The 15,819-nt window shown below is 43.2% G+C and overlaps 1 protein-coding gene across 3 annotated transcripts in view; it reads left to right on the top strand.

The window, feature by feature from the left end:
• The first annotated feature begins 224 nt into the window (after positions 1 to 224).
• The window catches only part of FAR2 (fatty acyl-CoA reductase 2), a 150,998-nt gene continuing 135,403 nt past the window's right edge, over positions 225 to 15,819 (top strand). The window contains exon 1 of one of the 3 annotated variants that reach the window (XM_076007530.1): positions 225 to 312. In XM_076007530.1, coding sequence (XP_075863645.1) covers positions 299 to 312 — 14 coding nt within the window. In that variant the 5' untranslated portion in view covers positions 225 to 298. Of the gene's footprint in view, positions 313 to 880; positions 986 to 8,806; positions 8,871 to 15,819 lie in introns of those variants that run through there. The other 2 variants (XM_012747946.3, XM_076007531.1) reach the window with 2 other exon arrangements.

Raw genomic sequence — 15,819 nt, 5'->3', positions numbered from 1 at the left:
TCTCCGACCCTTTCTGGTCTCCACCTCCTAACCCCGACCCCCAGCCCCAGCCCCACCTCCCGCAGGCACCGCCAGATTTCTGCCCTCCGAACCCCGGGTGGGCGCAAACCGCCCCACCAGTCCTCCTCGCCACCTCCAAACCTCCGCCCCTGGGTTTTGAAAAGCCACTGCGCTCATGGGTCACCGCAGGGCGCCTCCCCAGCCTTCTGGAGCAGATACAAGGGCATCCCTCCCACGGGATGTGCAGTGTAGATGAGCCGAGGAAACCGGGATTTTGGGGGATGCCTGTTCTGCTAAGATGGGCAGGGAAAGGTGTGTCCTCCAAACCTGCCAGCCTCAGCTTTCTCTCTCATCGCTCACCGCTCGTCTCTCCTCTTTCTCTCCCCTCCCTCCCCTTCTGTCTCTGTGTCTCTCCGTCTCTCCCCCTCCCTCCCCTCCTTCTCGTTCGAGGCGCGGGAGCTCTCCTTTTCCGGACAGAGAGGGGCGCCTTTCCAGCTGCCTTTCCTCTCGCCCACTGATTAAAAAATGATTAAAACAAAACAAAACAAAAAGCAAGGAGAAAAAACAAAAAAACCCACACACAACCCCACGCAGATGCACGAGCCGTGAGCGAGCGCATCCGCCTGGCGCGCAATGAATGGAAGGCGCGGGGCGGGCCGGCGCGCGCGGCCGCCCTGCCCACGATGCGGTCGCCCCGCGGCCCGGAGGGCCCTCGTTGGCCCCTCGCCCTCCTCCCGCCCCGGGCCGAGGCTGCCGCCGGCTCCGCGCCCAACGCCGAGGCCGCGGCGGCGGCGGGAAGGTCGGAGGGAGGGTGGTTTCCTCCCGCCCCACACCCAGTCTCCCAGCCGGATATATAGAGTGTCACGTTTGGGAGCCGAAAGACCAGAGCAGTTTCCTCGCGGCTGGAGCACTTCCCGCAGCCGCGGGGCAGGACCCGGATCGGGAGGACCACTAGTTGAACCCCACCCCCGCGCTGGAGGAGCAGGTATTCCAGGGTCCCCAGCCCTGCGGTGCGCAGAGCCCACGCGCGCTGCAGGCGAAGACCGGGCTGGGGGTGGCCCGGGACGAAGGGCGCAGCGGGTCCGTGCGGGACCTCCCGGAGGGTGGGTGCGAGGCCGGGTGGGAGGAGAGAGAAGCTTTTGCCGAGGCTCTACCCGCTCCAGCTGCCCCCGGCTGCGCCCCCGTCGTCGCCGGCCGCTTAGGCACGTTTGGCGTCGGCGGAGCCCGCCAAGGTGGGGCGCGCAGGGGCTGGGAAGGGCAACGGGCCGGCGAGGACCGGAGAAGGCTAACGTGGGTGGCGGCACCGCCGCCGTGGTGGCTGGGGACCGAGGGAGAGCGGCTCAGGGCTGTGACCCGCCGAGGCCTCCGAGGCCCCCGGGGCTATTCCTGGAGAGAGCGCGCCAACGCCGGGGCCACGTGTGAAACGGCGCCGGCCTCGGGTCCCCTCCGGTTTCGGGGAACGGCGGGGGCGCGCTTCGCCGGCCCCCGGCGCGCGTCCTCGCACGCCCCTGGCCCCACCCCAGGCCGTGCGCGTCCGAACCCTCCCACTCGGGCCTCGCCCGGGTCTTAAACCAGAAGCTGAAAGAGGCCGGGGCGGCCAGGGCGGGGCCTGCTCCGGTAGGAAGTTTTTGACCTCTTCCTGCGGCTTGGGCATCTTGGAGAGAGCAGGGTAGCAGGTGCCAGAAGACTCCAACTGGAGTAGATGGCTTGTGGGGAAGGCTGCTCACACCCCCAGTGAGTAAGACTACCCGCGGGGCAGTTGCAGTTTATTAAAACAATGGGTGCCCAACCTTATCCTGGAAAAATCAGAGGAATGCGTCCCACCTGCCAGCCTCCTCCTCCTCTCGGGGTGGGTAGGATGACGAACGCTTTTTCTTCCATGGGTGAGTTACTTGGTGTGTGCAAACAAGGTTGTCATTGGATCTGCAAGAGTTGGGCCACTCATTGAATCATGTAGAGTGCCCCATGGTGCCACGAGCAAGAACAGCATGGGAAAAGGGACCAGGAAACTCAAGCAGATCGTGCTTTTCTGCTTGTTAGAGGCTGTACCGAGAGAAGTTTGACACTCTGGAAATGGAAATTTGAGAATTACCCTGTGGTTTCAATTACCTGTCTGTCTACATCGCCATAATATGAGTTGGAGATTAGACTGAGGGGCATGTTTAGTCTAAAAGTTGTAAAGCAGAACAAGGGACTAAAGAAAAATTCAGGACTGCCACCTAAACTGCAAGAGCAGGTGTTTCAGCAAAATTCCCATTTAGGGCTATTTGTGTGTGAGATTTCTAAGAGATGGCCATGAGGTGTGTACCAACCAGACTCAACTGTTAAAACATTTCATCTGTAGCATTTCTCAGGATCCAGTCTTTATACTACTCTTCCTATTTCCGAGGGCATCTTCTGCACCTGCTCTATTAACAAGTTCCTACCTTACCTTGACTTCTAACATTGGCCCTATAGTTGTCTATACAATAGATGCAAATCACCATGAGTTGGTCGATTTTACAGCTATTGGAGAAATTAAAAGTAGATGAGAGGCTGGGCGCCGTGGCTCACACCTGTAATGCTAGTACTGTGGGAGGCTGAGGTGGGAGGATCGCTTGAGACCATGAGTTCAAGACCAGCCTGAGCAACAGAAAAAGACCCTGTCTCTACAAAAAATAGAAAAATTGGAAAAATTAGCTGGGCAAAGTGGCACTCACCTGTAACACCAGCTACTTGAGCCCAGGAAGGAGTTTGAGGTTGCAGTGAGTTATGAGGATGCCACGGCACTCTAGCAGGGGGCAACAGAGTGAGACTCTGTCTCCAAAAAAAAAAAAAAAAAGCAAATGAAAATATACTTTCCCTAATGGAGGCTAAATGTAACATCCAATTATAGAAGAAGAGGGAGAAGTTTCCTTTAAGGGGGTGAAATAAATAAAATAGCTCATAGCGCACCACAGTATCACTGTGATGTTCATAAAGAATTGGTCATCTTGATCATCTCACCATTTGCTTTCCTATCTCCTGAAGGTGCATTCTCAAGTGCATTTGTTTCTGGCAAGATCTGGTCAGCTTTAAGCATTCCTTGGTTTTGTATTAATTCCCATGCACTTATGAAACCTGCTTATTTATAAATATCGTCTTCTGAAAGATCATGCCCAGTGACCACCAGCATGCTTGTTTCTGTGAATATATTCTAACATTGTGGGCTCTCTGAGAACATTTATTATTCTTGAAGAGGTTACAGACTGCTTTGAGAATTCAATAAAAGCTATGAAATATGAAAAACAAACACATTCTCATTAACACAGAATTCTGCCTGTGATTTCAGGAGTTCACGACCTCCTGAGGCCCAACCTCCCACATTCCTGGGCTTCCAGAGACCCTAGGCAGGGCTAGTTTCATGGAAATGCAAACCGTGCAGTTGCACAGGGCTCTTTGCACATAGAAAGGCCCTGCATTTAGTTTAATGTTCTGCTGTCAACATCAGCTGGCTTAATAATTTTCAGTCAAGGCCAGGCACGGTGGTTCACTCCTGTAATCCCAGCACTCTGGGAGGCCGAGGTAGGTGGATAGATCAAGGTCAGGAGTTCGAAACCAGCCTGAGCAAGAGCAAGACCCGTCTCCACTAAAAATAGAAAGAAATTAATTGGCCAACTAAAAATATGTAGAAAAAATTACCTGGTCATGGTAGCGCATGCCTGTAGTCCCAGCTACTCGGGAGGCTGAGGCAGGAGGATCGCTTGAGCCCAGGAGTTTGAGGTTGCTGTGAGCTAGGCTGACGCCAGGGCACTCTAGCCCCGGCAACAGAGTGAGACGCTGTCTTAAAACAAATAAAAAATAAAAATAATTTTCAGTCAAGAGGCTCTGAATCTTCATTTTGCACTGGGCCCTGCAAATTATGTCCTGAGCCCAGACTGACAACCTTGAACTAGTACTTACTAAATATAACAGCGTAGTTTTATAGAAATCCTACATTTAAGGTGAGTTCTCCAGCGCAAACCTGGAATCCAACTGCTGCTTACTTAGGTGCCCTTGGACAAGTCATTAAACCTCTCTATATCTCAGTTTCCCCATTGACAAGATAAATGATAGATGATGTCTTCTTCGATACTTATCTTAAGAGTTGTATTATCTCCGAGTAAAAAGATAATTCTAAAAATGTCTACTGACTATTCTTCAATAGTTCTATGCTTACAAAGATGGTATTGTTACAGGCTTACACTTTGTAGACCATTTTTCAGAAGTAGCTTGAGGAAAGTTGGTTGAAAGTATTTAAAGAGTTACAGAGGCTTTATAACCCTTACATTTTGGTAAAAAAATAAATAAAAATAAAACAAAAGGTAGCTAAGGTATTCAGTATTTTAAATATTCCTTAAATATCATTATTTGGACAAGATTGGAACTGGGCAACTAAAAGTACAGAATAACTTCTCAGATCCCAAAGATACTTCCTGAATTAAATTAATGTTTAGGTCTAATTCATCCAAAAATTAAACAGTGAGAAATTGAGCCAATAATTGAAAACTTTTTGAGGAGGTAACCTTTTTGTTTCGTTTAATTTAAAAAATCCACATGTTCAAAAATCTTGATCAAGTCACCCTTCTAAATATTCTAGGAAATGCCCAATCAAATATAAAATACACCTAGTTCCTTAGCAAGTACCCCTTGACACCTTTTGTAACTCAGGTGCCTGTTAAAGAGGAATCGAGAAAACAGGCCAACTCCTCTGTCCCAAGACTCTGCCCTGGGCTGCTTCTCTGTGACCTTAGAACTTATCTTTATCCCAGATGTCCTTCCCAGCATCATGGCAACACACTCAGAACCCTTGAGGAAGAAAATAGAATAAGAGGAAATGGATCAAATTCCCATATTAGGGTCTTATAATGGGGACAGGGTCAGGGGTGGGTGCAGAAAGTACACTGTGCAGGGGCATGCCGTGTGTGTTAGGATGCAGAGTACTGGGTCCTGTGTTCAGTAAACTTACGGACATCATTAGCAAGACAAAATATGTGACTATAAGGCATTAATTTACAACAGCTAATACGTTGTTACAAGGCAATAGAAGATTGGACACCAAATGAATAGTGCAGAAAATAGACCGGGCGCGGTGGCTCACGCCTATAATCCTAGCACTCTGGGAGGCAGAGGCAGGCGGATTGCTGGAGGTCAGGAGTTCAAAACCAGCCTGAGCAAGAGCGAGACCCCATCTCTACTATAAATAGAAAGAAATTAGTTGGCCAACTAATATATATATATATATATATATAAAATATATATATATATATATATATAAATATAAATTAGCCGGGCATGGTGGCGCATGCCTGTAGTCCCAGCTACTTGGGAGGCTGAGGCAGGAGGATCACTTGAGCCCAGGAGTTTGAGGTTGCTGTGAGCTAGGCTGACCCCACGGCATTCACTCTAGCCTGGGCAACAAAGCAAGACTCTGTTTCAAAAAAAAAAAAAAAGAAGAAGTGCAATGGGTTTCCAAGAAGAGAATGAAATACGCTGAAATGCTAAGGGAAGCCTAAGAGAAAAGGTTTATGAGATGGCCCTTAAAGTTTTGGTCCTATTAGAGATTAATGAATGAAGCTTTGGGTGATGAGTGTATGAAAAAGGAAAATCTGGATGGAGCTAATGTTTTAGGTAAGGAAAAAGCAAGAGATAAACCTGTAAGAGAAATTCCCACTGGCTAGCTATATTCATGTAATAAATAATTATTAAGCCCATTCTGTGACCAGACACCTTGCCAATTTTCCCCACATTTGGTGGTGAACAAAACAGATGTGTTCCCTATCCTTTTGGAACTTACACTTACAAAATAAACATATAATAGCAAATTTCAGGAAGTAGTGTGAAGAACAGAACGCTATGGGGAAAAAAAACAAGGGCGCTGACTCAGTTGGGGGCTCTGGGAAGGGCTCTTTGAGAAAAAATGATTGAAATTGATATTTGAAAGAACATACGAGAGAATTTGATCAAAAATAAAAGGGGAAAAAGCGATTTTGGCAGAAAAAATTGTACACGGGAAGGCCCTACGGAGAGAAAAAGCTGGAGGTGTTTAAGGGACAGAAAGAAGGCACCGATGTGGCCAGAGTTTGGTGAGGAACCCGCTGAGTTACTGGACAGCAGTGGGGGCAGGTGGCTGCGCATGCCATGCTTCATAAGTCTTGATAAAGATTTCGAATTTGATTTCAGTAGGAAGCTACTGAAGGCTTTTAAGGCAGAGACTGGCCTAATTTCTATTTTAAGGAGATCTTTATGGACACGATAAGGAGAATGGACCTCAGGGATACCAGATTGGAAGTAGGACCAATTAGGACAGAGTGCAGGCCAGAGTACTGACAAGGAAGAGGGAGAGAAGTGCACAGACTTGAGAAAGGGTTTTTTGGTTTTTTTTTGAGACAGGGTCTCGCTTTGTTGCCCAGGCTAGAGTGAGTGCCGTGGCGTCAGCCTAGCTCACAGCAACCTCAAACTCCTGGGCTCAAGCGATCCTCCTGCCTCAGCTTCCTGAGTAGCTGGGACTACAGGCATGCGCCACCGTGCCTGGCTAATTTTTTCTGTATATATTAGTTGGCCAATTAATTTCTTTCTATTTATAGTAGAGACAGGGGTCTCGCTCTTGCTCAGGCTGGCTTCGAACTCCTGACCTCGAGCAATCCGCCCGCCTCGGCCTCCCAGAGTGCTAGGATTACAGGCGTGAGCCACCGCGCCCGGCCTTGAGAAAGGTTTTGAACGCTGGATTGATAGAGCGTGGTGATCGACTGGATTTGGGAGGTGGTTAAAGCAGAAAGAAGTGTGAGAATGGATTCCTTTAATAGTGACTGCTGAATGTCTCTAATTCAGAACAATAGGCTCACATGCATACAATGTGAAGTTGCCATAAGAAGAACAGGAAAAATAAAACGAAAACTAATAACCCCAGTTAAGACCTCTGGTAGGTATACCAGCTGCTGGGATAGGGGTGAGAGAAAGGAGCCAGGAGATATTTGCTTTATCCTCTGAACTATTTGAATTATTTTTTTAAACCACGCTTGCCTTTTATAATTTTTTAGAAGGTTATCACTACAACAGATGTAGCTGCTGTTTTCCTGACTTCAGTACATGGATGGCATAGGGTGTAATTTCCTAAAATGAGAAAAACTATGGGAGAAAGGTCTGATCCTCCCCAAAGTGATTGTTCTAAAACATAATTCACTCCCCTGCTTAAAACCTTTTCATTCTTCTGCCTTGGCTACTGCAGTGTTGCCCAAAATGTAGGCTGTGGATTATTAGTTTCTTGGTATCTTAACAGTTAAGTTAGGGAAGGAAAGGAAAGCTTTCCTGATCGTATAACTTTGAGAAACACTTGATTTAACCTAGTTAAGCAGTTTTATTGAAGGAATTGTCAGAGCCTTTAATATACCGATGCATATTAAGAATCATCAAGAAAGGGGGGATATTTTATACCACATTTCCCAAACTTATTTGACCTTGAAATGCTTTTCCGGTGGAACATCTAACAGAGTCAGCATTTAGCATAATGCGCTTTGGGAAATGCTGCCCTATATTAATAGATTAAACCTTTTAACATCTGCAGCTCTCTATTAACCATAAGCTTCTCTCATCTCTTTAGTGCTATTTAGTTGGGGAAGAGCAGGAGCCTGGAATTGACCTTGTTAATAGGCATTAAGTTAATGGTGAAACCATTTCTGCTGTATGGTTAAGATTCATTCACAAACAAGATCTGCAGTCTGAGTAAAAGCAAAATTTATGTTGTTAATTTTTACCTTTTTGGCAAGGCTGTGCAGGATCTCAGTAAGGTACAATATGTCCAGGCTAGATTTTGCCCTTAAGGAACCTGAAGCACAAATAGTAGGGAAGACGTTACAGGGCCTGTCATGTTCCGTGGGAGATCTGGACCTTATCTGATGTTTGTAAGCTCTCCCCTGCCGGGCAGCACCGTGTGACTACCCAGGGCATCTGTAGTGTGAGGAGGAAGCCCTGTGGCTAGCGTGTGCTCCCGCACAGGCTTCAGAAATTGGAAGAAAAGGCGAAGAGTGGCAGCAGGCAGGTGAGATGCTCTTTATTGTCAGGGGGGGTGGATACAGCGGCGGCGAAAAGCATGGCCGAGATCAGGGCGAGCGGTTATACGTGGCTCTGAACGATAGTGGCAGCATGCCATGGGAAAGTGTGATCCGCTGGGTTCACATATGAGGAGATAACGCCTTGGTTACACAAGTATGCTAACTCACGCCTCCCCAGAAGGCCAGCTAGCCGAGGAGCCGGGCCAGAGAAACCTCTGCGGCGTTCTTCTTAGTTTGGCCTAAGAAACCTATTGCCTACACGAATGCATTTTCCCTTCCATGTAGGAACAGTGATTTTGCAGTGCGTCTTACACATCCTCTTTCCTGGTTCCCGTGCATGTTTGTTTACACGTTGGTAGGCTGGTGGCAGGAATGCTACCTACAACCAGAGAACCATGCAACAGAGTGTAACAGAAGAAATGGGTTCACACAGCTGTGGACTCTTTCCATTGGCTTAGTCAGCTCTGTGCTCTAGCCCAGGGGTCGGCATCCAAGGGTCAAATCTGGCCCCTGCCTTTTGGTATATCTCTTAAACTAAGAATGGTTCTTATGTTTTTAAATGGTTGGGGAAAAAAAAATCGGAAAGAGAATAATATTCTGTGACATGGGAAAATTATATGAAATCCAGATTTCAGTGTCTGTAACTAAAGTTTTATCAGAAATCAGCAAACGTCATTCATCTAGTCATATTGTCTGTGGCTGCTCTAGGGCTCTAACCAATGACTTATTGTGACCTCTGAACCCTAATATATTTACCATCTGGCCTTTTACAGAAAATGTTTGCCGACCCCTGCTCTAGGCTATTAAACTCACCAGCCACAGGTAATCCTAAGTTTTTTTGTTGTTTTTCATTTGTTTTATATATTAGAGGGTAGAAATAAAATAGGTAAATTGACTTCCTAGTAGCTCCTCAAACATTATTGGCATTCAGGCAGAAAAGATAAATACCACATGATCTCAATTATAAGTGGAATCTAAAAAAAGTTGAACTCATAGAAGGTATTTAATAGAATGGTGGTTACCAGAAGTTGAAGGGACTAGGGAAGCTGTTGGCTGAAGGGTGCAAAGTTTCAGTTAGGTGGAAGGAATAGGTTTTGAGATCTGTTGCACAGCTGGGTGACTATTGTAAATAATAGTATACTGTATACTTCAAAATTACTAAGTGCATTTCAAATGTCTCCCCACAAAAATAGTAAGTGAGAGGACAGGTGCAGTGGCTCACGCCTGTAATCCTAGCACTCTGGGAGGCCAAGATGGGTGGATTGCTCGAGGTCAGGAGTTCGAAACCAGCCTGAGCAAGAGCGAGGCCCCGTCTCTACTATAAATAGAAAGAAATTAATTGGCCAACTAATGTATATATATACACACATATACATATATATATATATATAAAAAATTAGCCGGGCATGGTGGCGCATGCCTGTAGTCCCAGCTACTTGGGAGGCTGAGGCAGGAGGATTGCTTGAGCCCAGGAGTTTGAGGTTGCTGTGAGCTAGGCTGACGCCACGGCACTCACTCTAGCCTGGGCAACAGAGCCAGACTCTGTCTCAAAAAAAAAAAAAAAAAAAAAGTAAGTGAGGGGATGGATATAATAATTAGCTTGATTTAATCATCCCACATTATATACACATATCAAATTGCGTTGTACCCCATAAATGTAATTCTGATTTGTTGATTGAAAATAATATTAATTTAACAAATAAAACATTGTCATTGGAGTCACAAAAAAATGCCAGTTTTTGTTGATGATTAGTGTGGCTACTGTTACATGCCCATCTGAAGAGCGGAAGATAATCTTGAAGGTGGTAGCTTTTAAATGTTATGCAAACATTTGAACTTCTATATAAAGCATGAGTACTCTGATAAATACAACTACAGCCTCAACAAGTAGAGGACATAGCTAAATCTAGTATTATTTAGCTTTTTTATCCTGCTACCTCTGAGCAGAATGGATTTCCTGTGAGTAGTTACCTCTGATTTTTACTTCATTAATGAGGCAAATGTATCTTTTGTGAATGCACACTTGCGTCTGTGTGAAGAGGGATGGTTTAAAAGGGTGATAGTCTTAATTTGGGGTGACAGAAATACACTTTTCTTTGTCCCCCACCCCACACCTACTGAACCAGGATCTCCAGATGTTTCACAAGTAGCCAGCCCAGCATAGGTGCAAAATTTTGGAACAGCTGGTCCAGGTATTTCTATGGGATGTAGAATCCGAAAATAAGACACTCAATTCTTGATGCTTAGCCCTGTCACTGCTGTCATGAAACCTTTTCAGATGGGACTGTTTTGTGGGCTCAAATAGGATGGGATATGGGGCTCATTCATTGCTCATCAGAGTCATTAGGATATTTCCATGAGAGACCTAGCTTTAAAAAGAGAACTGGTTTCCGGTGACATTTCCAGTCCATAGTCATTTTCCCACTTTACTCAGCACCTGTATTTAAGGAAGGAACTTTATATATTTTTTTGTGTAGCCAACAATGTGATTAAGAAAACAGTGAAAAAAATTAGTCTTACTATAGTTGTCAAATACTAAGAATAACATTGGTTTATTGTTTTATAGTTTATTTAAAAATCCTAGATAATTTTGTATCCTTAACCTCTGCAGTCCAGAAAAAGCATTTTCAAGCTGCAGTTGATGATATGTATCCTCTATGGCTTTTGGACATGCTATTATCTTGCTTTTAAGGCCTTTTAACTTCCCAGGTTTCTCCGGAGATGGCCCCAAAACATCAAAGTACACACTTGAAGGGAGGAAGGGAAAGCAAATACCCTTCCCTGTGAATTTGTGTAGAAAAGGCAAAAATTCAGCCTCTCCAACCCACTTACTCATCCTTCTGCCTCAGCTGAAGAGTTTGTTGGGTCAGTAGTATTCACTGGTAAAGAACAGGATGACCACAGGAGGCAAGAATAATATTTCCTGAGCCAAGAAATGAGAAAAAGTCATTGTGAAAACACTCCACGTTTTAGGTCATTTTAGAAAAATAGTGCACTATTTATCACAGGCGATTGAGAAGAAACATTCCACAAAAGTCAGCAAAAACCCCGGGTATTCTTCAGAGCAAGATCCTTAGACATTAGGAAGACCATTATGTGTCTGGTCTCAACAATACTCGAAGCTACTTAAACACTTTACGCTGAGTTAGGTCCACCAATGCACAGTACTGTCAAGAGACCAAAGGAATCTGCCCAGAGAATTGGACTGACTGAATTTTAAAAGCTGTAACAATTCAGTGTATGTGCATATATTAAAGATTTGTTCCTTATTATTTTCAGTAAAGGATATTTAATACTAAAAGTTATGTGGATAGCAGTAACATAGTTTTAGCCAGTAATAAAAGCATCTTAAAGATGGACAATGTTCACTTAATAAAAAACCAAGAGCTACTTTTCTAAATCTTAAGAGAAACTGTCCACGTAAGTTAATATTTGTTTCTGATACATATTAATAAATATTCATAAAGTCAACTTTATGTCAGTCTGTATTTTTATTTCTTTTGCACTGTAACTATGGTCTTATTCTGAATTGAATCTTCTTTCAATTGCGTTTTATTTACACAGGACCTTTAGGACATACCTGCCCTGAAGCTAAGCACATACTCTAAACCATGGACATGTGTTGTCTTACCAAAGAGCTTTCAGGGCATTGAGAAACACTTATCAACCTATTCTCAAAGCTGCACAAATCTTTGATGGCTTGAAAAAATTAATTTCTCTCATCCAAATGAGCAGTTTGCTTCTTTTTCAGCAACTTGTACTTGCCAAAAGTTTCTCCTTAATAGAACTGTGACACATTGCTTCTTTTCCTTCTTTTCCTCCTACTATTTTGGTCCAGCTCTGCCCAAGGCAGTAGTTATGCAAGTGCTGCTGAGTGCATTGCTGATCACAGGATTGCACTTTAGGTAAATTTAGGTCTCAGTTTCTTTTAGGGCAGAGCAAAATTTTCTCAAATTAGACTTCCCTGAACTCCTAGACATACTATATCTGTTGACATATATCACACTATCTTGTCTACAATACATAGTGGTGACTACAAATAGCTTTGTCTTAACTAAGCATATTCACACTCTAAATCGTAGAATGTTTGAGTACCATATCTACATTTGGTCCAATTCTCTCCTTTTATAGGAAAGCTGATCCCAAAGACATAAAGTGACATGTCCCATATCTATTTAATGGGTGCATCTAGGCTAGTATCAAATTTTATGGCAGCACATCTCATGACCATTCTATTCCATTCATTTATATATTCATTCATATTATTTATTGAGTGTTTACCATATGCCAGAGAGGATGGTTAGCTTTGCATATATAATGGGGAACAAGTTATAGTACCTGCCTTAGACTTGGTACCCTCTACTCTTTGAGCAATATTTGACCATTGACAACCTAGAAGTGTGTGAAATCTTTGAGTAACAACCCCCAGTGTATAAATACAAAATGTTTGTGTATCTTTATTTACCCTTCTTCCCTCTTCTAAACAGCCCCATTCAGTAACTTGACTTCCCATAGCACACAGCAGTTAACACCGATAAGGGTGTGATGGGAAATGGAGTTCACATGAAATATCAAAAATTCCATACAGAAGATAATGATAATTCTTCCCAAGAAAACAATGTTCTCCTTTATTCATCACAAGTCCCGGTGATTAATTAGCCTGTGCTCCCCTCCTCTTAGTTATTCTTTCTCTCCCAGGTCTTCTCTTTACCCAAATGTGCATAAGGGATAGCTTGTATCCTCCACTGTCCCTTTCCTTTTTTTCTACAGACACACAATCTCTTTGTGTTTTAAATATTTACCTGCTAATTACTGAGGAAAAAAGTGTGAGGGGAAGAGCAAATGTAACCACTGTGAAGAAGTTGTGAAGAGGCTTCCAGAATGATACCTTTGAGTCTTGCCATAGGGTTGGCAGTTAGCTGCTGACTTCCTCTAAGATGACAGGTGGAAAACCCATTATCTTCAGCTATCCATCTTTATTTCTGGAGGCAATATTAAAAAGCAGTCCTCTGCCCTAAAAATCCTTACTTATACTCCTAATCTGAATGGGTATGGCATTTGTCTGATGAGAGCATTTATAGCTTTCAACAGATTCTCACAGAGGTCATGTCCAAAACAAGATGGGAAGCCACGGCTGTAGGAACAATGGACCCAGCCGTTTTAGCTCCTTGAAGTACTCCAGATCTGGCCCCTGGCAGGGTGGGGAAACATCCCTTCTGAGGCTTCCTCACAGGATCCATAGAGCTGTTTGGATGCTTAGGATTTTACATTCCCTGGTTCCAAAACAGAGGAAGGATCATGCCATTCCCTTCAGAACAACTTCCATTGTTTCCCACTTCCTATGGCAGCCTGGCCAAGTGTGTGAGATGCCAATTCAGGTGGAGTGTGGGGAGGTGGGTTTTCCCAGTGCAGAAAAGCCTCAAATGTTACCTTCACTTCTGACTATCCGGCTGGGAGTTCATAGGCAAGTTACTTAACTTGTCCGTCTTCCCAATGTATTCATTAGCTGGGGCTGCTATAACAAAGTTCCACAAACTGGGTGCCTTAAACAAAGGAAAATGTATCTTCTTGCAGTTTTTTAGCCTAGATGTCTGAGATCAAGGCATTGGCAGGGTTGGAGGGAAAGATATGTTCCAGATGTCTCTTTCTTGGCTTGTAGATGGCTGTCCTCTCCCTGTGCCTTCACGTCCTCCTCCTCCTTTGCATGTCTCTGTGTCCAAATTTCCTCTTTTTATAAAGGCACCCTTCATATTGGATTACCGACACACCCTATTCCAGTGTGACCTCATCTTAGCTATTATATCTGCAGTGATCATATTTCCGAATAAGGTCACGGACTGAGCTTCTGGTTGGTGTTTAGGACTTCAGTATAAAAATTTGGCAGGGTGGGGGTGGGGTGGGGAGGGACACAGTTCAACCCATTACAACCAGGAAACTAATATTTGACTCTTCCTTATCACAATGGAATATGGTGATGAAACTATCTATAATATAAAGTACTTTGTGCTAAAAAAAAAAACAACATATATTTTAGGTATGGATTAATAATGAATGTAAGAAATGACTACTGACTTCACCAAGAATTTCTTTTGCGTGTGATTTTTATTATTTATTAAGTATAAGATACCTGCGTAAAAGCAAATATATCATAAATGCTCTAAGTTTAACACACTCAAGCATCTCTCAGATTCTAGCTTCTAGGTCAAAAAAGAGAGGAAGAAACATCACTGGCCCCCTATAATCTCCCTTCATGCTCCTGGCCAGTCACTTGCTCCCCAGTGTAACCTGACTTCTAAGTCATAGATTAGCTAAACTCAAGCATAGATTGGCTTCACCAGCTTTTGGAATTTATATAAATGAAATCATGTAGTATACACATTTTTGTGCCTAGCTTCTTTGCTCAACAGTATGTTTGCAAGATTCATCCAGATTGTGTGTGTATTTGTTGATTATTCCTTCTCATTGCTGTATGGTACTCCATCATGTGACTATACCACACTTTATCCATTCTACTGTTGATGAAGACTGCAACGTTCTTAGGAACAGAGCTGCTGTTAACATTCTTGTGGATGTCTTTTGTTGAACATATGTACACATTTCTGTTGGGCATATCTAGGTGTGAAATTAATCTATGTAGAGAGCTTTAATAAAATATGCCAAAGAGTTTTCCAAAGTGATTGTTCAGTGTCTACTCCCAGCAGAGTAGTCAAGAATTCCCCTCATTCCACATGCTTGTCAATATATCCTATTTTCTGTCATTTTCATTTTAGTCGTTTTGGTGAGACAGTAGTTATATGGCACAGTGGTTTTATTTGTACCTTCTCTGATGACTGAAAAGATAGAGCACATTTTCATATATTTATCATCCCCTTGAATAAATTCTGTTGTGAAGTGCCCACGTTTTTGCCCATTTGCCTATCATAATTCCTTTGTTTTGTGAATGTCTTCTCCCAATCTATAGCTTGCCTTTTTACTGTCTTAATTTTTTCTTTTGATGGAAACAAAGTCTTAATTTTAATAGAGTTCAATTTCTTCTTCTTCTTCTTCTATAGTTAGTGGGGTTTTTTTGCTTACTCATAAGTCAGGAGGATTATAAATAAATAAAATCTTTATTGTTTTGCCTTTTATCCTAAGATATAATATCCATCAGAATTAATTTTTTATACAATGCAAGAAATAAAAATATATTTTCCCAGTCAATTCAACATCATTTATTAGATTTTTGCATATGATTTTAAATCGGGACACAATAGCACTCTGGACACCTCAGTTAGAGCTAACACTTAAATAACCATAAAGTCATTTGAAACATATCACTGTAAAGATTTCTGAAGTCCATTGTGACTATGAATTGTCTAGGATGCTCAGTGTTAAGGTCAAATACTTATGTAACCTGTTTGAAAGAACCTAATTTCTATTCTAACGTGTTAGGCAAAATAAAACAAATGAATGCATCCTCTTGGAAATATTTCACTCTCAAAAATCAAAACATAATATTTAAAACTAATTTGGATCCTAGATACAGTGACTATGGGTGAAAAAAAATTACTGTGTTAATAGTGTGAAAAGTTCATGACCAAACATTTGCAGAGTAATAAACAGAAGGCTTATATTTGGTTACTAAGGAAGACAAATGAAGGACTCACCTGTCTCAGTTGCCCGCACACATGAAATGTCTCACATATTTCCCCAGCTTACTTTAAGATCATTGGAATAAGGAGAGAGATTGAAGACAGGGAGATTAGCTAGGTGCCTTTCATTGTTTCATACA

The sequence above is a fragment of the Microcebus murinus genome, chromosome 10, assembly GCF_040939455.1.
Source record: "Microcebus murinus isolate Inina chromosome 10, M.murinus_Inina_mat1.0, whole genome shotgun sequence".
NCBI lineage: Eukaryota > Metazoa > Chordata > Mammalia > Primates > Cheirogaleidae > Microcebus > Microcebus murinus.
Note: the sequence above shows the minus strand (reverse complement) of the source record. Positions and strands in the feature narration are given on the sequence as shown.